General features: G+C 37.3%; 1 protein-coding gene across 2 annotated transcripts in view; it reads left to right on the forward strand.

Annotated features, from left to right (window-relative positions):
- BEND6 (BEN domain containing 6) overlaps window positions 1–22,619 on the forward strand; it is a 64,703-nt gene that overhangs the window by 32,149 nt on the left and 9,935 nt on the right. Inside the window, exons 3-5 of one of the 2 annotated variants that reach the window (XM_040473834.1) lie at window positions 5,779–5,814; window positions 7,620–7,797; window positions 21,726–21,946. In XM_040473834.1, coding sequence (XP_040329768.1) covers window positions 5,779–5,814; window positions 7,620–7,797; window positions 21,726–21,946 — 435 coding nt within the window. The remainder of the gene's footprint in view (window positions 1–5,778; window positions 5,815–7,619; window positions 7,798–21,725; window positions 21,947–22,619) is intronic. The other variant, XM_040473835.1, reaches the window with a different exon arrangement.

A 22,619-nucleotide genomic window follows, 5' to 3' on the forward strand; every position in this document is an offset into this window, starting at 1 on the left:
GCAGTCGGTTAAGCGTCCGACTTCAGCCAGGTCACGATCTCGCGGTCCGTGAGTTCGAGCCCCGCGTCGGGCTCTGGGCTGATGGCTCAGAGCCTGGAGCCTGTTTCCGATTCTGTGTCTCCCTCTCTCTCTGCCCCTCCCCCGTTCATGCTCTGTCTCTCTCTGTCGCAAAAATAAATAAACGTTGAAAAAAAAATTAAAAAAAAAAAAGAAAGAGAAAAAGACAAAGTATGAGTGGAGGAAGGTCAGAGAGAGAGGGAGACACAGAATCCGAAGCAGGCTCCAAGCTGTCAGCACAAAGCCCCATGTCGGGCTTGAACCACGAACCGTGAGATCATGACCTGAGCTGAAGTCGGAAGCTCAACCGACTGAGTCACCCAGGTGCCTCTCTTTTTTTTTTAAGTTGATTTATTTTGAGGGGTGCGTGGGTGGCTCAGTGGGTTAAGGTCCAACTTCGGCTCAAGTCATGATCTTGTGGTTTGTGAGTTTGAGCCCCGCTTCAGGCTCTGTGCTGACAGCTCAGAGCTTGGACCCTGCTTCAGATTCTGTGTCTCCCCCTCTCTCTGCCCATCCCATTTTCATGCCCTGTCTTTCTCTGTCTCTCAATAATAAATATTTATTTATTTATTTTGAAAGAGACAGAAAGAATGTAAGTGGGAGGAGGGGCAGAGAGAGGGGGAGAATCCCAAGAAAACCACTGTGTCAGCACAGAGCCCGACACGGGGCTTGAACCCACAAAACCTTGAGATCATGACCTGCACAGAAATTAAGAGTCAGATGCTTAACTGACTGAGCCACCCAGCCACCTCTAGGATTGTTTTCTTAATTTCACTTTTTGCTGCTTCATTATTAGTGTACAGGAATGCAACAGATTTCTCTCCATTGATATTGTATCCTGCAACTTCATGAATTCATTTATCAGTTGTAGTAGTTTTTTGGTAGTCTTGAAAGAGTTCTATAAATAGTATCATGTCATCTGCAAATAGTGAGAGCTTTACTTCTTCCTTACCAATGTGGTTGCCTTTTAATTTTTTATGTTGTCCAATTGCTGTGGCTAGGACTTCCAGTACTATGTTGAATAAAAGTGGTGAGAGCAGATATCCTTGTCTTTTTCCTGACCTTAGGAGAAAAGCTCTCAGTTTTTCACCATTGAATATGATGTTGGATGTGTGTTTTTCATATAAGCCCTTTATTATGTTGGGGTTACCCTCTAGATCTATTTTGCAGAGGGTTTTTATCATGAATGGATGCTGTACTTTGTCAAATGCTTTTTCTGCATCTATTGAAATGATCCTATTATCCTTTCTCTTATTGATGTGATGTATCATGTTGATTGTTTCACAAGTATTGAACCACTCCTACATCCTGGGAATAAACCCACTTGATTGTGGTGAATGACTTTTTTAATGTATCACTGGATTCAGCTTGCTAATATTTTGTTGAAGATTCATGACAGATATTGGCCTGTAGTTCTCTTTTTCTGTGGTGTGTTTATATGGTTTTGGAATCAGGATAATACTGGCCTTGTAGAATGAATTTCATGTTTCCTTTCCTCTTCATCTTCTGGAATAGTTTGAGAAAAATAGGTATAAACTCTTCTTTAAATGTTTGGTAGAATTTGCCTGTGAAGCCATCTGTTCCTGGACTCTTGTTTTTTGGGAGTTTTTAATTACTGATTCAATTTCATTCCTGGTAATTTGCCTGAACAGACCAACTCTTTCTTTAGCTTTGGTAGGTTATATGTGTCTAGTAATTTATCCATTTCTTCTAGGTTGTCCAATTTGTTGGCATATAGGTTTTCATAATCTATTACACTTGTTTCTATTTCTGTGGTAATGGTTGATATTTATCCTCTTTAATTAGTTATTTTTTTTAATGTTTATTCATTTTTGAGACAGAAAGACAGAGCACAAGCAGGGGAGGGGCAGAGGGTGAGGAAGATCACAGAATCTGCGGCAGGCTCCAGGCTCTGAGCTGTTAGCACAGAGCCTGAGGTGGGGCTCAGACTCACGAATCGCAGGATCATGAACTGAGCCAAAGATGAACACTTAAGCAAACGAACCACCCAGGTGCCCCCTCATTAGTAATTTTGTTTATTTGGGTTCTCTCTTTTTTTTTTTTTTTTTTTTTTTTAGTGAGTCCAGATAGGGGTTTATCAATTTGGTTGATCTTTTCAAAGAACAAGCTCCTGGCTTCATTGATCTGTTCTACTGGAGTTTTTTTAGTTTCTATACCACTTATTTCTGCTCTAATTTTTTTTCATTGATGTCTTTTTTTCTTTCTTTTTAAAATTTTTTTAATATGAAATTTATTGTCAAATTGGTTTCCATACAACACCCAGTGCTCATCCCAACAGGTGCCCTCCTCAATGCCCATCATCCACCCCTCCCTCCCTCCCACCCCCCATCAACCCTTAGTTTATTCTCAGTTTTTAAGAGTCTTTTATGGTTTGGCTCTCTCCCTCTCTAACTTTTTTTTTCTTCCCCTCCCCCATGGTCTTCTGTTAAGTTTCTCAGGATCCATATAAGAGTGAAAACATATGGTATCTGTCTTTCTCTCTATGACTTATTTCACTTAGCATAACACTCTCCAGTTCCATCCATGTTGCTATAAAGGCCATATTTCATTCTTTCTTATTGCCAAGTAGTATTCCATTGTGTATATAAACCACAATTTCCTTATCCATTCATCAGCTGATGGACATTTAGGCTTTTTCCATAATTTGGCTATTGTTGAAAGTGCTGCTATAAACATTGGGGTACAAGTGCCCCTATGCATCAGCATTCCTGTATCCCTTGGGTAAATTCCTAGCAGTGCTATTGCTGGGTCATAGGGTAGATCTATTTTTAATTTTTTGAGGAACCTCCACACTGTTTGCCAGGGCGGCTGCATCAGTTTGCACACCCACCAACAGTGCAAGAGGGTTCCCGTTTCTCCACATCCTCTCCAGCATCTATAGTCCCCTGATTTGTTCATTTTAGCCACTCTGACTGGCGTGAGGTCATATCTCAGTGTGGTTTTGATTTGTATTTCCCTGATGAGGAGTGACGTTGTCTGCTCTAATCTTTCTTTTTTTTTTCATTTTTTTTTTCAACGTTTATTTATTTTTGGGACAGAGAGAGACAGAGCATGAACGGGGGAGGGGCAGAGAGAGAGGGAGACACAGAATCGGAAACAGGCTCCAGGCTCTGAGCCATCAGCCCAGAGCCTGACACGGGGCTCGAACTCCCGGACTGCGAGATCGCGACCTGGCTGAAGTCGGACGCTTAACCGACTGCGCCACCCAGGCGCCCCTGCTCTAATCTTTATTACATCCCTCCTTTTCCTGGATTTGGGGTTTTGTCTGTTCTTCTTTTCTAGCTCCTTTAGATGTAAGGTTAGGTTGTTTATTTGAGATTTTTCTTGCTTCTTGAGGTAGGCCTGTATTGCTATAAACTTCCCTCTTAACACCACTTTTGCTACATCCCAAAGATTTTGGACCATTGCATTTTCATTTTCACTTGTTTTCATGTAATTTTTTATTTCTTCTTTGATTTTCTTTGTATTTTATTGAGACTTGTTTTGTGGCCTAATATGTGCTCTATTCTGGAGAATATTCTATGTGCACTTGGAAAGAATGTGAATACTGCCATTTTAGAATAGAATGTTCTGAATATGTCTGTTAAACCCATCTAGTCCAGGGTGTCATTCAAAGCCACTGTTTCCGTATTGATTTTCTGTTTGGATGATCTGTCTATCATTATATAAGTGGGGTGTTACATTAGTTACCATAGTAGTCCCCTACTACTATTCTATTACTATTGATTATTTCCTTTATGTTTTCTATTAAATGTTTTATGTATTTGGGTGTTCTGATCTTGAATGCATAATTATTTACAATTGTATCCTTTTGTTGAATTGTCCCCATTATTATTGTATAGTGTCCTCTTTGTCTCTTGTTCCAGTTTTTGTTTTAAAATCTACTTTGTCCTATATAAGTATTGCTACCCTGGCTTTCTTTTGACATCCATTTGCATGATAAATGTTTCTCCATCCCCTCACTTTCTTTGCTGCTGTTGTTGTTGTTGTATAAGAGAGGTGCAGAGGGGCAGAGGGAGAGGGAGAGAGGGAGAGAGAAGTGGGTCTCACCTGAAGCGGGGCTCATGTTCACCTGAAGTGGAGCTTGAGCTTACCTGATGTGGGACTCAAACTCACAAACCATAAGATCATGACCTGAACCAGAGTCAGATGCTTAACTGACTGAGCCACCCAGGTGCCCTCCATCCCCTCACTTTCAATCCGCAGGTGTCTTTTTTTTTAAAGAAGAGACTTTTTAATTTTTTGTATTTTTAAATGTTTATTTATTTTGAGAGAGAGAGAGGATGAGCAAAGTAGGATCAGAGAGGGAAGGAAAGAGAGAATCCCAAACAGGCTCCAAGCCCAGCATGGAGGAGCCAACACTGGGCCTCAGTCCCATTACCACGAGGTCATGACCTCAGCCAATATCAAGAGTCAGAGGCTTAACCAACTGAGCTACCCAGGCAGCCCTGAAATGAGTCTTTTATAGGCAGAAAATAGATGGGTCTTGTTTTTTATCCATTCTGTCACCCTATGTCTTTTGATTGGAGTGTTTAGTCCCTTTACATTCAAAGTAATGATTAATTGATATGTATTTATTGTCACTTTTATTTTTTTACTTCTTTGTAGTTGTTCCTATAGATTTTCTCTGATCCTTTCTTCTCTTGCTCTCTTTCATGGTTTGTTGGCTTTCTTTAGTGATATACTTGGATACCTTTCTCTTTATTCCTTGTATATCTCCTGGTTTTTTATTTGTGGTTACCACTAGGTTTTTATATAACATCTTCTGCATAGAGTAGTCTATATTAGGTTGATGATTGCTTAAGTTTGAAACCATTTCTTACTCCTCCCCAACGTTTTAGGTATATAGTGTCATATTCTACATCCTTTCATTTTATGAATACCTTTGACTGGTTTTTACAAAAATACTTACTTTTACTGCTCTTGTATATTTTACTTTTCATACTCTCCTTTATGGTCTTTCCTTTATATTCAAAGGAATATTTCTTGAAGGCTTGTTTAGTAGTCATGAACTCTTTTATTTTTTGTCTGAGAAACTTTTTATTTCTCCTTCGATTTTGTATGATACTCTCTGATAGAGTTTTCTTAGCTACAGCTTTTTCTTTTCAGGAGTTTGAATGTATCATTCCACTTCCTGCTCTCCTGCAAAGTTTCTGCTGAAAAATCCACTGATAGCCTTATGGAGTTTCCCTTGTATGTAACTGCCTTCCTTTCTCCTGCTGCTTTAAAATTTTTTTCTTTATCATTACTTTTTGCCATTTTAATTACTATGTGTCTTGGTATGGACCTTCTTGGGTTGAATTTGGGGGCTTAGGGGAATCTCTGTGCTTTCTGGATCTGGATATCAGTTTTCTTCCCCAGATTAGGGAAGTTTTCAGCTATTATTTCTTCAAGTAAATTTTCTGCCTTCTTTTCTCTCTCTTCTTCCTCTGAGATCTCTATAACATGAATGGTATTATGATTAAGGGGGTCACTGAGTTCCCAAAGACTATTCTCAATTTGAGCAAAAGGAAGGAAAGAAAATGAGCTTTTCTTAGCAAAATTAGTTTTTGCTCAGCTTGGTTACTCTCCATTACTTTGTCTTCCAGGTCATTAATTCATTCCTCGCTTCATCTAGACTGCTATTTATTCCATCAAATGTATTTTAAATTTCAGTTATTTTGGTCTTGATCTGATTGTTTTTTTATCTCTGTGTTAAAGGTCTCACTGATGTCCTGCCCTCTTTTCTCAAGTCCAGTGAGTATCTTTATGATCATTACTTTATTATCTATCTATCTATCTATCTATTTTTAGAGAGATTGAGAGAGCATGCGTAGGGGAGAGGGACAGAAGGAGTAAGAGAGAGAATCCCAAGCAGGCTCCATGTTCAGCACAGACACAGGGCTTGATCCTACAATACTGGACTCATAACCTAAGCTGAAATCAAAAGTCAGATGCTCAGCTGACTAAGCCACCCAGGCACCCCTTATCATTACTTTAAAATCTCTATCAGACATATTACTCATATCCATTTTGCTTAGGTCCCTTGCTAGTATTTGTTCCTTTTCTTTCATTTGGGACATATTCTTGCATCTCCTCATTTTGTTTAACTCTCTGTGTCTGTTTCTCTGTGTTAGAAAACTCAGCTACTTCTCTTGCCATTTACAATAATGTTACAAAGAAGAGGTCCTCTATTGCTCTGTACTGCAGTGTTCCCTATTCCCCAGGGCCTCACACTTCAAGGAGTGTCTCCTATGTGTGTTGCATGTGCTCTGCTGTTGAATCTTGGCCTTTTCTTCCTTCAGTCCAGTTGTCTGCAAAAGTTTTCTTTGCCTACTGTGGGCATTGTTTGGTCCCTAGCAGGAGAGGGGCCCACTGCCACCTTCTAAAAGGTTCTGGAATTGTGTGGTCTCTCTGTCTACACACTGAACTATTTATGTTTCACCAGTTTCCTCAGCACTTACCTGTTTCCTGACAAGGACAAAGGGACCATTTGGATTCTTTAGCTGCTTTGTAAGAACTCTGGAGAGTCTGGCTGCTCTCTCTGGTCCAACTGTCTAGATACTAATATTGGCCATTTCAGATTTATGACCCTGAGAAAGACCATGTTGACATGATGCTAATGCTGGACATCATGCCTCTTTGGGGAGTTTTTAATGCACTGAGAGGGAAGGAGCCAATCCTGTTGCTCTAAGATTGCCCCTCATTTATCTGGATGTTTCTAACATATACCCTTACCCCATGATCCTTCTTCCTTCCCCTCAAATAGTGGGGTCAGGAAGAGCAAAGACACTTGAATCTGATTTCCTGCCATTCCAGCTACTTATTCCCTAGGCTCCTCCTGGCAACAGAATGTCTCTTCCTTTCCTGTACAACAGAAATTTTCTTTATGTCATACCTTTATCTCTTATATTCTAAAGTTTATTTTTAAAAACTTTATACTCCAGCCTTTTAGGTTTGGATCTTTATAAATGCATTACCAAGGCAAATTTGGTAATTTGAGGAAATCCTTTTCTGTCTCAACACAGCCTGTGTTTTGCAACTCAAATGTGTATGTTTCAGAGTATTGTCTTGCTATTGATCTTAAAAATTATTTTTAAAACTAAAAGGAAAGCATGAATGTTTTGTTCTAGGTGAATCTTCTCTCTCTTTTCTCTGATGCAATAAACCCCAAAATTTCTAACAGTCTCAACAGAGAGACTGTGAGTGAAGAGTTACGGGAAAAATGGAGGGTGGGGATGAGTTACAAATATTTGAGTGGCAGTCTGGTTGATCCTTCTCTGTTATACTAGTTTCCTACTTTATATTCTTCACTGAAGTTAGACAGAATCCTGATTTTTGCTATGTGAGAGATGTGTGCATGAAACTTTGATGTCTTACCTTTTTCTGAGCTCTCCTGGAGAGAGGAAGACAAAGCTGAGGCTAGTTCACTAGGTAAGACATCTGTAGCAGGAAATGCCCAGGAGATGAGGGTTTTGTAGGTCCCTTCAGCACACAGAACATGGGATAAACCATTAAAGTCACTTTGAAGCTTTCTTTGTTGTGCCTGCCTTGTATTTTAGAGAGACCCATATTCAGGAAATGCCTTTCTGCCTGGTGAGAGCTCCAGTGAGGAAGAAGAGCCTTTAGCAGAATTGTCAAAGGAGGAATTGTGCACGAAAATAAAAAGCCTGAAACAAAAACTAACAAACACCCGGAAAGAAAACAGCCGACTTCGACAGTCTTTGGTCATGCTTCAAGGTAAACTTTGAGAAAACTGACATTTTTAGATGAAAGGGAAAATATATGATAAATGAAAATTATTGCAAATCACCTGTCAAGAATGAAAAAGAAAATCACTACCTTAGAGAAAAAAATCAAACATCACATTTTAAAAAAATCTGTGATTTTCTAAGCACTCTATTGAAGCCTTTAATTTATAGCTTAGACAATTTTAGATTATTCCTACAAAATACCAAATGTTGTATTCACTTAATAACATTCAGTGGATACTTACTGAGCATTTAATAGAGGCTACTTACTGTGGTAGGCCCCAGAAAGAAAAGATTACTTAAGACAGAACAAATACACAAAGGTGTTTATGATGTATTGCTCTCATTCCCCTCTGCCAGGGAAAGCACTAGAAAATGAGGCCTGTTATGATCTATTACAGAATTACTGGAATTAAAGATCCCATATATTAAAAAATAGATAGAAAAATAAATAAATAAATAAATAAAGATCCCATATATTAAATTGTAGTTTTATAATTGGGAAAAGTGGTTTGAGAAAATAATCACAAATTATTGAGAAATAATCACATTCCATTGAAGACTGATAAATGAGAAAGATCCATCTTTGCAAATTAAAAACCACTTGGTATAATGCCTTCTGTTTGGTCTTATATTGTATTTAAGTATTTATTTTTCAAAAATTATGTTTTCCATTTGCAGTTCAGCACTAGGCACTATTTTGTGCTGCTGAATATTTGGCAATCATATGCTATGCTGGGCAGCATCTTGTTGTAAAACAGTAAATACACAGAACATTTTGAAAATAAATCCCTCTGGCTTCTGCACAAAATGAGTGCAAATAACACAAGAAAGAAAGTGAAGAAGGACCACTCTCAAACAGTACTGCAGTCATCCAGACTAACAAGATGGCAGCCTAGCCCAGGGTGATAGCATGGATGCAAAGAGGATAGTTCCACATATTTTTGAAGGCAGAAATGATCAGAGACAGATAGAACAGGGTGATGAGCTAGATTTACAAAGTAATGACTCACATGCTTTCCTAAGTATATTTATTAAATTGAAGACTTCATAATTTTATATAGAAACAGCTACATCTTAAATATGTTTATTGCATCACCAAGCCATTATCTCTTTATTTTTTCGACTTTAAATATTGAATTTTTGTAACCAATGTTTTTTTCTGGTGAGGTTTTTGCAAATTTCAAAGAATAGATAATTTTCATTTTTATTTAATCTGTTCCAGAACTTAGAGTATGATTAAAAGCTAGTTTACAAACATAGCATAAATTGCTGGTTCAAAGTATTGATTTTTGAGTTATAGACTTTAGTTTGAATCCCATCTCTGCTTATTAGCTATACAACTTTGGCCATGTCACTTTCCTGGGCCCTCGGCCACACCTTCAATCTTCTTATCTACAAAATGGGGATGAGGGTAATCTGTCATGTCCTTTCTGCTATGAAGATTAAAAGAGATCATTGGAAGAAATGCTTTCCCCAGAGCACATGATAGGTGGTCAGTAATGGCATTTATTATTATTATTGTCTCTGTTTTTATCAACACCAGAACTCGACACATAAAGCCCAAAAAGAAAATTATTAGACCAATCTTTGTTACACATTTAGATGAGAAAATTCTAAATGAAAGAGTAGCAAATGAGTCTCAATAGTATATGAAAGGAATCACTATGACCAGTTTTTTCTCTCTCTCATACTCCCAAATGCCATTTCATTTTCTTCTCTCTCTGCCAATTTCTCATACCTCCTCCCATATCCTCGCTTTCAGGTGATGACTTTGCTTCCAACTTCACTGTGAAATTGGAGGATATGAAAGAGACTGTCATCTCCCTGCACACATGCTTTATTTATTTTATTTTTTTATATTTTAAGTAAGGATCTCTGCCCAACTTGGAGCTTGAATCCATGACCTCAAGACCAAGAGTTCCATGCTCTACCAACTGAGTCAGCTGGATGCCCTATCCTTGCACCCATGCTTAATGCTTCACTCTCTCCTGTCGCTCATGATGACCTATCCTCTTGTAGGGCCAAAGGCAGTATCTGTGCATCAGATACCATCTTCTTTTACCTAAGAACAGAGCTCTGGAGGTTCTCCCTGCTCTCTGCTACAAGATAAAATTTTCTTCCTCTAATGAATCATTCCCATTAAAATCGGACACACCATTATTTCTCCCATTTAAAAAACAAAACAAGGGGCGCCTGGGTGGCGCAGTCGGTTAAGCGTCCGACTTCAGCCAGGTCACGATCTCGCGGTCCGTGAGTTCGAGCCCCACGTCAGGTTCTGGGCTGATGGCTCAGAGCCTGGAGCCTGTTTCCAATTCTGTGTCTCCCTCTCTCTCTGCCCGTCCCCCATTCATGCTCTGTCTCTGTCCCAAAAATAAATAAACGTTGAAAAAAAAAAAATAAATAAAACAAAACAAAACAAAACCCCTTTCAGACATTTTGCTTTTCCACCTTCCACCCTATTTGTCTCCTTCCCTTTAGAGGAAGAACTCCCTAAATGACTTGACACTACACACTGTGTTCAGTTTTTCCCCTTTTATTGTCTCTGGCTCCACTTCAATTAGTTCCTTTTCCTTCTATTGTAACTTCTTTTCTCTTGATCAGCAATAACCTCCATATATAAGCTTGCTAGTAACAAAGTACCACAAATTGGGTAGCTTAAACAACATAAATGTGTTGTCTCCCACTTCTAGAAGCTAGGATTCCAAAATCAAGGTGTCAACAGGGCCACACTCCCACTAAAGGTGCCAGGTAAGTTCTCTCTCAGTTTCTGGTTGTTCCTTGGGTTGAGGCCACATAATGCCAGTCTTCATATGGTGTTCTCCCTGTATGTTTCTCTGTCATCATGTTTAAAAGTCCCCCTTCTTATAAAGACACCAATCATACTGGATCAGAGCCCACCCTAATGATCTAATTTAACTTGATTACATCTGTAAAGACCCTACTTCCCAAGAAGGTCACATTCTGAGGTACTGGGGTTTAGGACTCCAAAGTTTCTTTTTTGAGGGGACACAATTCAACCCATAACATTACATATTGCTAGCCTCGAAATCCACTTCTCAATGATCATCCAACTACCCTGTAAGAGCACACTGCAAAGTGGTTACCTTTTGCTCAGTAATTCTTTAAAACTCTCTGAACTAATAATCAGGGATCTTTTTCAACTTATAAAGCCTACTAACTAAGAAAAACAGCAGAATATATATGCCACTTTAGACATTCAGAATGGCAAATGTATTTGTGCTATATATGTATGTGTTAAGCATTTGAAACTTATCTTGTGGACCACAACTGACTAACACCATAAGATATAAGAGGAAGGGGCACCTAGGTGGCTTAGTTGGTTAAGCACCTGACTCTTGATTTTGGCTCAGGTAGTGATCTCACGGTTTGTGGAATGAGTGCCACATCGGGTGCTGCACTGATATCACTGAGACTATTTGGGATCCTCTCTCTGCCTCTTTCTCTGCCTCTCCCTTTCTCAAAATAAATAAATAAACACTAAAAAAAAGAAGATATAAAAGAGAAAAAGGTGACATATCTATTGTATAGAAGGTATCCATTTATTTTGTCATTATTTTTAGAAAATGAATGTGTACCATAAAAAGGAAAGCATTGACTAAAAACTCAAGTCTCATAACTAATGAGATTACAGTGAAGAATAAAAAATTAGTTAAGTTTTGCCCAGATTTCTTTAAGTATGATATAAAGCTTAAGTGAAATATGTGTGACTCTCCCTTCTTTCTTGAAATCCTGCTAAAAATAAACTTAAAATGCATAAAAGGAAATGACAAGAAAACCTGAAAGAAGACCACAGGAGATAAAAGATACCAATAAAATTTTACAACCTGAAAAACAGATGGATGAGTAGTGACTAACTCTGTAGAAATCTGAAAACTCAGTGTCTGTGATGGGGGTGAGGAGGGGATAGAGGTAGAGAAATTAAAAAGAAATAAGTCATATCACACCACAGAACTATAAATGGTTTAGGAATTGTCCGTGTGAAAGGGATTAGGATAGTGCTGGTAGTGTGAAAAGACCTACATGAAGAGGTCACTGAAAGGAGGAGTCACTGAAAGACCTACACAAAGACACTTTGGGACCACAAAGTTACATATTCTTCCCATGCTGTCTGCAACTACCACTCTTCACCACAGCAAAAGATGGAGGTTTTCTCTCAGGAGGGGTTGAACCAGAGCTATGAACTCAGGGACACTGGGCACACCTGAGGGAAGGTGATTATTTGAGGAAATCTTCTATCATGGAAAACAGACCAAAACAAACTAAGAGAAAAATAAAGTCAAAGGAAACAGATAATTCAGGGAGCAGAAGAAATATACATGATATAAGAACAGGGTAATTTAAGAAATGAATATCCACCCAGGGGCACCTGGGTGCCTCAGTTCCTTAAGCATCTGACTTTGGCTCAGGTTATGATCTCATGGTTCATGGGTTTGAGCCCCTCATTGGGCTCTGTGCTGACAGCTCAGAGCCTGGAGCCTGCTTTGGATTCTGGGTCTCCCTCCCGATCTGCCCCTAACCCACTTGCATTCTGTCTCTGTCTCTCTCAAAAATAAGTAAACATTTTTTAAAAATTAAAAAATACGGGGCGCCTGGGTGGCGCAGTCGGTTAAGCGTCCGACTTCAGCCAGGTCACGATCTCGCGGTCCGTGAGTTCGAGCCCCGCGTCGGGCTCTGGGCTGATGGCTCAGAGCCTGGAGCCTGTTTCCGATTCTGTGTCTCCCTCTCTCTCTGCCCCTCCCCCGTTCATGCTCTGTCTCTCTCTGTCCCAAAAATAAATAAACGTTGAAAAAAAAAATTAAAAAAAATTAAAAAAAATAAAAATAAAAATAAAAATTAAAATTAAAAAATAATTAAAAAAAAAAGAGAAAAAGAAAAGAAATGAATATCCAAAGACCAAGCGGGGAGAAACCTAGAAATTCAATAAAATGTCTGGAAGTTAAAGTTAAGAAAATCTTGTAGATATTAGAGTAAGAAGACCAAGAAAAGGAAAATAGAGAAGATTGGGAAAAATAAAGAATTAGTCCTGGAAGTCGAATGCTCAAAGAGAAGAAGTTCTTTTTTATTTTAATTAAAAAAAAATATTTTATTTCTTTTTGAGAGAGAGCAAGAGCGGGGAAGTGGTAGAGAGTGAGGGAGACACAGAATCCAAAGCAGACTCCAGGCTCTGCGCTGTCAGTACAGAGCCTGCCCTAGGGCTTGAACCCACAAACTGTGAGATCATGACCTGAGCCAAAGTTGGAGGCTTAACAGACTGAGCCATCCAGGCACCCCTTAATTTTTTTAATGTTTATTTATTTTTGAGAGGGAGAGAGAGAGAGACAGAGTGCAAGCAAGGGAGGGGCAGAGAGAGAGAGGGAGACAGAATCTGAAGTAGACTCTAGGCTCTGTGCTGTCAGCACAGATCCAGATGCGAGGCTTTAACTCATGAACTGTGAGATCATGACCTGAGCCAAAGTCAGTTGCTTAACCGACTGAGCCACCCAGGTGCCCCCAAAGACAAAAAATTCTAAAAGATGAAAGAAGAAGGAGAAGCTAACTGACTAACACAAACTTTTAGATTAAAAGATACCACCAAAAGCAAAAAGACTTGACTAAGTCATAACATTGTGAACTTTTAGAACACCAGAAGTAAAGGGAAGACCCAAAAGCTTTCAGAGAGAATAAGCATGTCCCAAGCTAAGGACTGGAAATCAGAATAGCATTGGCCTTTTCACCAACAACAAAGGAAGCTCCAAGATAATTATGCAATGCCTTCCAAATCTAGACTTCTATCCCAGTGATTAATCAGCCAAGTTTGAGGGTAGAATAATAATACTTTCACACTTATAAAATCTCACTAATGTGCTTCCTATGATTTCTTTTTCAAAAGTAACAGAGGAGCACTCCTCCCAAATGAGAGAGTAAATCTAGAAAAATAAAAACATGATATCCAGAAAATTGGTGGTCCAATTCAGGAGATAGACAAAGAGGGGCCATAGAATGATAGTGAAGGGAAGCTTCAGGATGACAAGTATACAGTGGCCTAGAAGCAGCTAGCCCAGATAATGGAGGGGTATGGAGGGCTCCAGGGGAGAGAACTCCAAGATAAATATGAAATTGATAAATGACATGATGTATCCAAATATAATGAAAGGAGATTTTACACCTCCGACAGGAAGTTTAGAGATGTATAAGTGAGAGAAATAGTGTAAAATAATAATAGTAATAATAATAATAATATTAATAATAATAATAATAATGTAATTATTAACTCTATGGAAAAATGTTTTAAAGAAAAGTAATTGTGAATAATATTTGCATCACTATAATAATGTAAGCACAATATTTATTGAACTAACAATTGTGTTACCATTATTCTGGGGTGATGAGAAGAGTGTGTACATGTTTGCAGGTGATTAGCAGGTGTGTGTGTTTCTGTGTGGCTGGGGGAGGATTTGAAAGAGAGCAATATTGTCATACTACATAGTTGAAAATCAGTAAGTTGGGTTGCCTGGCTGACTCAGTCATAGATCATGTGACTCTTGATCTTGGGGTCATGAGTTCAAGCCCCACATTGCACGTACAGCTTACCAAAGAAAGAAAGAATTATATGGATCTGAAAAAAAACAGTAAATAGTTGTATATGCATATTATTATTTAAGACTATGAAGGTAAATACCAGAAGAAGCATGTAAATGGATTGGAATTGGTGGTCTCTAAGAGTGTTAGTCAAGAGAGGTGAGTGACAGGGCAGAGGACTACTGTTATTCATTATAAGCCTTATTTTACTTAAAAACTGATCAATAATGAGTACATGATAGGTGTTCAAATCTAGCAGCTATCATTTTTTTTTAATCAGTAATTTCCTTATAGGTCAGAAATTGCCAGTTATATTTCTAGAAGAGAAAAAAAAATCTAGTCACATTAATTACAAACAACTATAAAATATCTACTAACAACCCTAATAAGAAATGTATGTGATCAACGAAGAAAAATTAAAAAATCACTGGAGGGGCTCCTGGGTGGATCAGTCGGTTGAATGTCCAACTCTTGATTTCAGCTCAAGTCATGGTCCCAGGGTCATGGGATTGGGCCCTGTGTCAGGACTCTGCATTGGACATGGAGCCTGCTAAAGACTTTCTCTCTCTCCCTCTACCCCTATCCCCAGCTTGTGCTCTCTCTCTCTCTCTAAAATAAAAACAAAAACAAAAACAAAACAAAACAAAAAAACCCAAAACCTCACTGAAGAAATATACAAACCTAAATTAATGGAGAGGTTTGTCACATTCATTGATGAGAGGAGAAGATACCAATTCATCCCCAAATAACTAATACTTTGAGTGGAATTCCAATAAAAATACTAATGATTTTTTGTTTTGTTTGGTTTTTGGGAATTTGGCAATGATTATTATAAAGTTAACCTGAGAAAATAAATAGGCAAAATCAATAAAGACCATTCTGAAAAAGAATATGTGTATAACCTATCAACATTAAATCATATAAATTTCCAATTATTAAAAATGACTTGCTACTGCAAGATCAGCAGATCAGTGGAACAGAATTTATATCTCCCAAACAGAACCTTATATGTGATACAGAAACTATCCTAGAGGCCATATGGCGTAAAGGTAAAGAGTATAGATTTAGAGGGGCCAAACCACCTGGGTCCAAACCCCGGCTCTGCCACCTACTAGCTGTGTAACCATATGCAAGTTGTTTAACTGCTCTGTGCCTCAGTTTCCTCATCTCAAAACTGGAAATAATAAAAGTACTTAGCTGGGTGACATGTGAAGCATTCAGAACAGAACCTGGCTGTGTAAGTATTTGCTATTCCAGGGTTCACTATCACAAATCATCAGGGCCAGCTTCATGGATGCCTGACCTGTACAGTCCCTGACAACCCTACTCTTAGAAAGGTCCCAAATACTGGTTAAAAGCTCTGCTGTCACCATATTAAAATTTTTAAAAAGGTTTGAACAAGGAGTGCTGCATTTTCATTTTTGCAATGGGCTTGGCAATTTATGTAGCAAGTCCTGCAAGTTAATCAGAAAAAGGATAAATTATTCAACAAATGGCCCTGGGGAACTTGATATTCCAGTGCGTGTTGGGGGGAAGGTTGGGCAGCTTCAAATTAGGTGGTCATTTCACACCATATGGCACACTAAAATCATAGCTATACAGTTTAAATAAAAATGCCATCTTCTGAATTTTGAGTGGAAAGTACTGGTTTAAAAGCATGATGAAATTTATCTTTAAAAATTAATACGTATTTTCTAATACTGTTTGTTCACTGAAACATGAACTCAAGAGCAAAGAGCCCTTCTAGCACCTAGATATGGTCTTATAATAACATTTCCTTCTAAAAGGAGCTAGGGTTCCTTGGAGAAATGGCTGATTCCAAAACTTGCACAGGAAATGTACAAAATGAGCCTTGTTGGGGCCTAGAACAGGAAATATAGATGAAAATCTTGTCATACCAGCAAGCAAGGCAGTTAGCAAAGACTATGTAGACATGCCAACCAGAAGAGTTTCCCACTGGCCAAAGATGGGACAATTTGAGTTTCAATAATAATGATACCCGCAACAGGTTATCATGTATATTTAAATGCATGAGTTCATAATGGTATTCAAAAAAGAAAAAACTTAATGATCATCTGGAAACTGGCAAATATAGATAAAAAGTCAAGTATTTGCCCTGTCATTATTTATTATATGAAATGAACCTAAGCATAACCAAACAGTTGATGGGAGGAAGTTTCCCTTTGTACAAGAATTCTAGCCAATAATTGAAGAAGAATTAGAATATCACCATTTTTCAATCCCTTATGATGTAATGAAATATAAATGGTGATCATCAGTGACAGCTAATACCCCAAGAAACATTAACCATGCATTCTATTACTATCTGATAGAATTTAAAACACTACCTAAATCTTATCAAGACTTTATATGTAATTACCAATTTAGAGAAAATACAGGGAACAGAATAATAAGTTAAACATGACTTGTAGATACAATCAGCAAAATCCCACTGCAGGAAACCCTGTAAAACTTACAACCCAATTTCTTCAATTAATAAATTCCAAAGAAAAAAACTAGGACAGAGAGGAAAAAAAATCTATAGTTTATAAAAGGACAGTAACTAATCATAACATGTGGACTTTATTTGGATCCTGATTCAAATAAAGAAAAAAACAACAGTGATGAGAAAATCAGAGAAATTTGGACATTTACTAGTTTTTTTTAACGTTATTAAAGAACTGTTGATTGTCACAATGGTGTTGTGTTTCTATTTTATATTTATGTAATATTTTTATATTTTAAACATATATGTTTATATGTTTTCTTGCCTTTAGAGATACATATGGAAATATTTACAGATAAATGAGATGCTGCCTATGATTTGTTGGAAGTATTCTTGGGGATGGAGAGAAAGTGGATGGGGGTTTAAAGAGAACAAGACTGGCTATGAGATGAAACTGAGGGATGGATATATGGGAGTTTACAATTTTTGTTTATGTTCAGAACTACCCATTAGAAGTTTAAAAATTATATCCAGGTGGAAAAAGCTCATTTGTAAAAAAATATTCAAACCATACAAAATATATGACTATTTTACTGATCTGAAAGGTGAATGACTTTGTAAGCATAAAATAAATAATACACTGAAGAAGACTGCTACTTTACAATAAAAACTAAAAATGTGTGTATGCTTTCAAAATATCATGAAATTAAAAGATAAAAACTCTAAGAAAAATGCTTGCAACTTATGACAAATAAAAGGTTAAAATGCTTAACATATAAGGGAGTAAATAACAATAGCTAACACACTGTGCTTATAACACATTAGGCACAATTATAAGCACTTCACAAAAACTGAATTATCAAAAATAGAAAAAGTACTGTCTGGCTCAAGTGGTAGAACATGAAACATTTGAACTCAGGGTCATAAGTTTGAGCCCCACATTGGGCATAGAGATTACATTAAAAAAAAATACTGGGCACCTGGGTGGCTCAGTCGGTTAAGCAGCTGACTTTGGCTCAAATCATGTCTTGTGGTTCATGAGTTCAATCCTCAAGTTGGGCTCTGTGCTGACAGCTCAGAGCCTAGAGCCTACTTCAGATTCTATGTCTCCCTCTCTATCTGCCCCTCATGCACTTATGCTCTGTCTCTGTCTCTCTCTCAAAAATTAAATAAACATTAGAAAAAAGTTTTTTAAGTACTAATATTCCATGGTCTAACAGATAATTCATAGAAGGTCAAATAATCAATAAATAAGTATATATTTAACTTCACAATAATAAAATAATTGCAATTTAAATTTTATTAACACTTCAACCTATCTAAATAGTGAAGACTATTGTTAGTGGTTAACACCTGTTGTTGATGCTGGAGTGAAATGCTGACTTCTTACATTGTTAGTGGGTGTGTAAGTTGGAAGAATCTTTCTCGAGAGCAAGTATTAGTTGAGGTTGGATAACATTTATACCTTTGACCCTATTATTATGCTTTCAGGAATTTGTAGCATTGTTGTGATCAGAGATACATATGAAGATGTATGTGCTAGGCAAGTCATAAAAGTTTTGTTTGAAATAAAGAAAAATTGGAAGCAACCTAAATTTGAAAAAAGGGAGCATTTAAATACATTATAAAACATCAATACCTCAGAATATTAGGGAACCATTAAAATCATGTTTTCAAGTGGAAAATAACCCATCAACAGGTGAATGAAAACTTTAATTATGGAGTATCCACATATTAAAATATTAGCAATGAAAAGGAATGAATAACTGATACATACAACAACATGAATGAATCTCAAAACATTATGCAGAGCAAAAAAAAAAAAAAAAAGTCAGACCAAAAAAACTGAGAATATACCATTTGAAACCATTTATGTGTAATTCTAGAACAGGTAAAACTTATCTCTGACCAAAAATTCAAATCAGTGGTTGCCACTAAGGCAAGTCTAGAGATTGACTCGGAAGGGACAAGAGACAACTTTCTGGATGGATGGAGATGTTCTATATCTTGTTGGGTGTCCATTAACTGGGCATATCACTTTGTCAAACTTATCCCCTTTTACCTACTTATTTTCTGCTCACACTTTGTGTAGGATCTTGCCTTTGAGTCTATGTAAATTAGACCTCAAAAGATCATATTTTCCAAGAAGATTTAGTGAAATAGGCAAATATTAAACTTACAGTTTTAATTGGAAAAAAGAACCATGACACAATGCTATGTATATAGTACAGTCCTAGTTATTTAAAAGAAAATACATGAATATGGGTGAAGATACACAGAATGACAAGAAGGATACATTCCAATGAACATGTCCAACTTTCATTATTAGGAAAAAAATCAGTAAATATTCTTCAAACCTCACTTTATAGAAAATTCCCTTTTTCTCTTTACATTCTAGCTGCCTTCTTACAGTTCCTCAAGTATAGAACTTGCATTTCCTTTGCCTCTGATGACCTCCTCATTTCCTCCAGCTATTTAATCCCTGCTCAGCCTTTGGCTCTCAGGTCAATCTTGATGTCCCCAGAGAAGCCCTCCATATGCCTCCCCTCCCCAGGCTGAGTTAAACATATTATGCCCCTCTCTTGTGACACTTAACAATTGTAATTTTTCATTTCTTTGTATGTACCTCAAGTTAACCCAACTGCAAAGTTAAGGGCACTGCCCTCTAGACTTCTACATTTGCCTAACACTTCGGATGCCAACTATAAGCTCAGACATTTTCCAAAACCACCCTCAGCTCCATTAATTTTCTAGAGAAACAACTCACTGAAAATTACAGGAAAAGAATACAAATTAGAACCAGCCAAAGTTGGAAGACACACATAGGGCAGAGTCAGGGTGGCTTCCAAATGTGAGCTTCTGTTGTCTTCAGGATGCATTGCCCTCCTAGCATTTATATGTTACAATATGCATGGAGTATTGTCCATCTAGGAAGCTCACTGGAACTCCAATGTTCAGAGTTTTTATTGAAGGTGCATTGTGTAGGCATGATTAATTGATTGATTGGTTGGTTGCGTATGTTGAACTCAGTCTCTAAATCATTCTAGCTTTCTGGCTGTGGTCTGCTTCTACACTAAGACTATTGGGTGTGATTGTCCACACGCTGAGATATATCTTAGCATAAACTATCAGATGTGGGCTGAGAGGCTCACCCTGAAAAACAAAGACATGCCTCCTGTCACTCAGGAAATTCCAAGGGTTTACAGGCTACCTTTCAGGAACTAGGTGGTTAGGTGGAGGCCAGATCTCTCTTTAAGCAGGCCAAATTCTTACTCCACACCATGGTTGGGTAAATAGTGCTCCTCCCCCTCTTTCCTCCACCTCAGTTCCAAAAGGCCAGGATCACATTTGGTTTTGCTCCGTCTCAGTCTTAGCATTTAATATGGTGTTTAGCAAATGTTGACAATCTACCTAACATAGTTGTTTATGGCATGGAATTGCCTAAGTCTGAATTTGAATCTTGGTCTTCTTTTCACTGACTGGGTTGACCCTGGATGGGTTTTTTAACCTGTCTCACTGCCTAATTGTCCTCATCTGTAAACTAGGGGTAATGATAATATCTATCTCAGAGAGCAATGAGGATTAAATGAATGAACATCAGTAAAGTTCTCAGAATAGTGCCTGACACAGAGTAAAATCTAGATAAATGTTTATTATTAAATGCTCAATAAATAATGCTTATTGAATTAGTGTCTGGCACATGAGAGATGCTTAGTAAGTATCAACTGAAAGAATATAAAAGAAGATTTTCTTTAGTAGATTTTACTATTTTTCTATTAATATGGTACCAGGTGTATTGATTTGTACATATTATCAATATGCTGGTTTTCAGCTTTCAAATCAAATATTGGTCTAAAGATTATGGCTTAATAATGTGCTTAAGAAAAGTCCAAAAATGCTTTAGAGTCTTTTTATTTCTCCAACATCCAGTACCCTCAACCATAGAGTGGAAGCTAAATTAGATAGGGTTCAATGTGTCTTCCAACTCCAACAAAATGTTATTTGTCCTTAGGAAACAAACTAGATATAACAACAGAGAAGACCATTTTACATGGAGACATGATCACCTTTGAATGTGTAAGTTTCCATTTAAAAAGGAAGAGAACATTCAGCTGATTACCAAAATTCATCTTTAATATGTGAAAACATAGTTTTGAATTATGGCAATAGATTTTTATTAATTTGATGAAATTTGACTCCTTGGAAAACCACACACAAGCATCATTGAAATGTTATTTTAATAAATTTAAATAGAAATGGGTAATTTTACTGGTCACTTAAATTGGCCTGATATATTGGGAAGGTGATTGATAATAGAATCAGTAATGTCTCCAAATGAGATTTAAAACTTCCAGATAATACTATTAACGATTAGAAAAAAAGAATCAACTCTTTAATTCATTTTCATTATTTTTATAATTAATTTAGTTACTTTAGTTATGAAGTAATGCATATATATTTTTTTAAGTTTATTTATTTATTTATTTATGAGAGAGAGAAGGGAGAGACAGAGAATCCTAAGCTGGCTCCACACTGTCAACACAGAGCCCAACATGGGGCTTGAACCCACACACCATGAGATCATGACCTGGGCCAAAATCAAGAATCAGACGCTTAACTGACTTACTCACCCAGCCACCCCCAATAACCAAATATTTTTAAATTGATTTACTATTATTAAGCCATTGTTAAACTAAATAATAAAAAGTGAGTATGTCCCAATCACTTTTCTTGCCATGCTTAGTTTCTAAAAGTAGAAAATGTTAACAATTTGTCCCACCTATTTCTATACACGCAATATAATATATGTATACCACAACAAAAAATAAGAATACATGCCCCTGTTATTAAAAGTATTTGTAAACTGTTACTTTTTCTTGCCATTTTAGTGTTACCACAGGCAGTCACCCAGTTTGAAGAATTGGTTGGTATGGCAGAGGCCCTACTTAAGGGTGGAGGAACTATGTCTACATCTGCGTCCACCCTCTGGAGAGCAACAAACAACTCCTCACCAGATTCATTTGCCTCAACATGCAGTAATTCTAATTCTAATTCCAGTTCACCAATTTCCTTGAAGGCTGAAGAAGAGCATCATACTGATGAGAAACAGGTGAGTTGGAATACTCGCCCTTTCTTTTTCTGGGATATAGTAAATACAAAAATTAAAAGAAGACTACAAAATGATGGAGCTCCTGGCTGGCTCAGTCCGTGGTCCATGGACTCGGTTTGAGTACCATGTTGGGTATAGAGATTACTCAAAAATTAAATCTAAAAAAAAAACTACAAAATAATCATTGTTTTATCAGATAACTTTAGGTCATGACCATAACACTGCAATTACATAAAACAATTTTTTTACAATAAATCAAAACAACATTTGTTTCACAAATATCCAATTTAGAAAACTAAAGTCAAATTGTGGTCAATGATGAGGTTATTAAACTGGAAAACTCTTTTTTTTAAGTTTATGTATTTATTTTGAGAGAGAGAGAAATGCAAGTGGGGGAGGAGCAGAGAGAGAGAATCCCAAGCAGGCTCCAATGCTGTCAGCACAGAGCTGGATCCAGGGCTTGAACTCACAAACCATGAGATCATGGTTTGAGCCAAAGGCAGATGCTTAACCGACTGAGCCAACCAGAAAACTCTTAAACCAGTGATAGGTAACTTTGCATTAAGGATTACAAAATTACATCATTGGGAGAAGGTAAATTTCAGCCTCTGCATGCTGAATAAACATAGTTTTTTTCCTACTTCCCTAATTTCTCTTCATCAAGTAACAGAAG

The sequence above is a fragment of the Herpailurus yagouaroundi genome, unplaced genomic scaffold (assembly GCF_014898765.1).
Source record: "Herpailurus yagouaroundi ecotype Mexico unplaced genomic scaffold, PumYag 139, whole genome shotgun sequence".
NCBI lineage: Eukaryota > Metazoa > Chordata > Mammalia > Carnivora > Felidae > Herpailurus > Herpailurus yagouaroundi.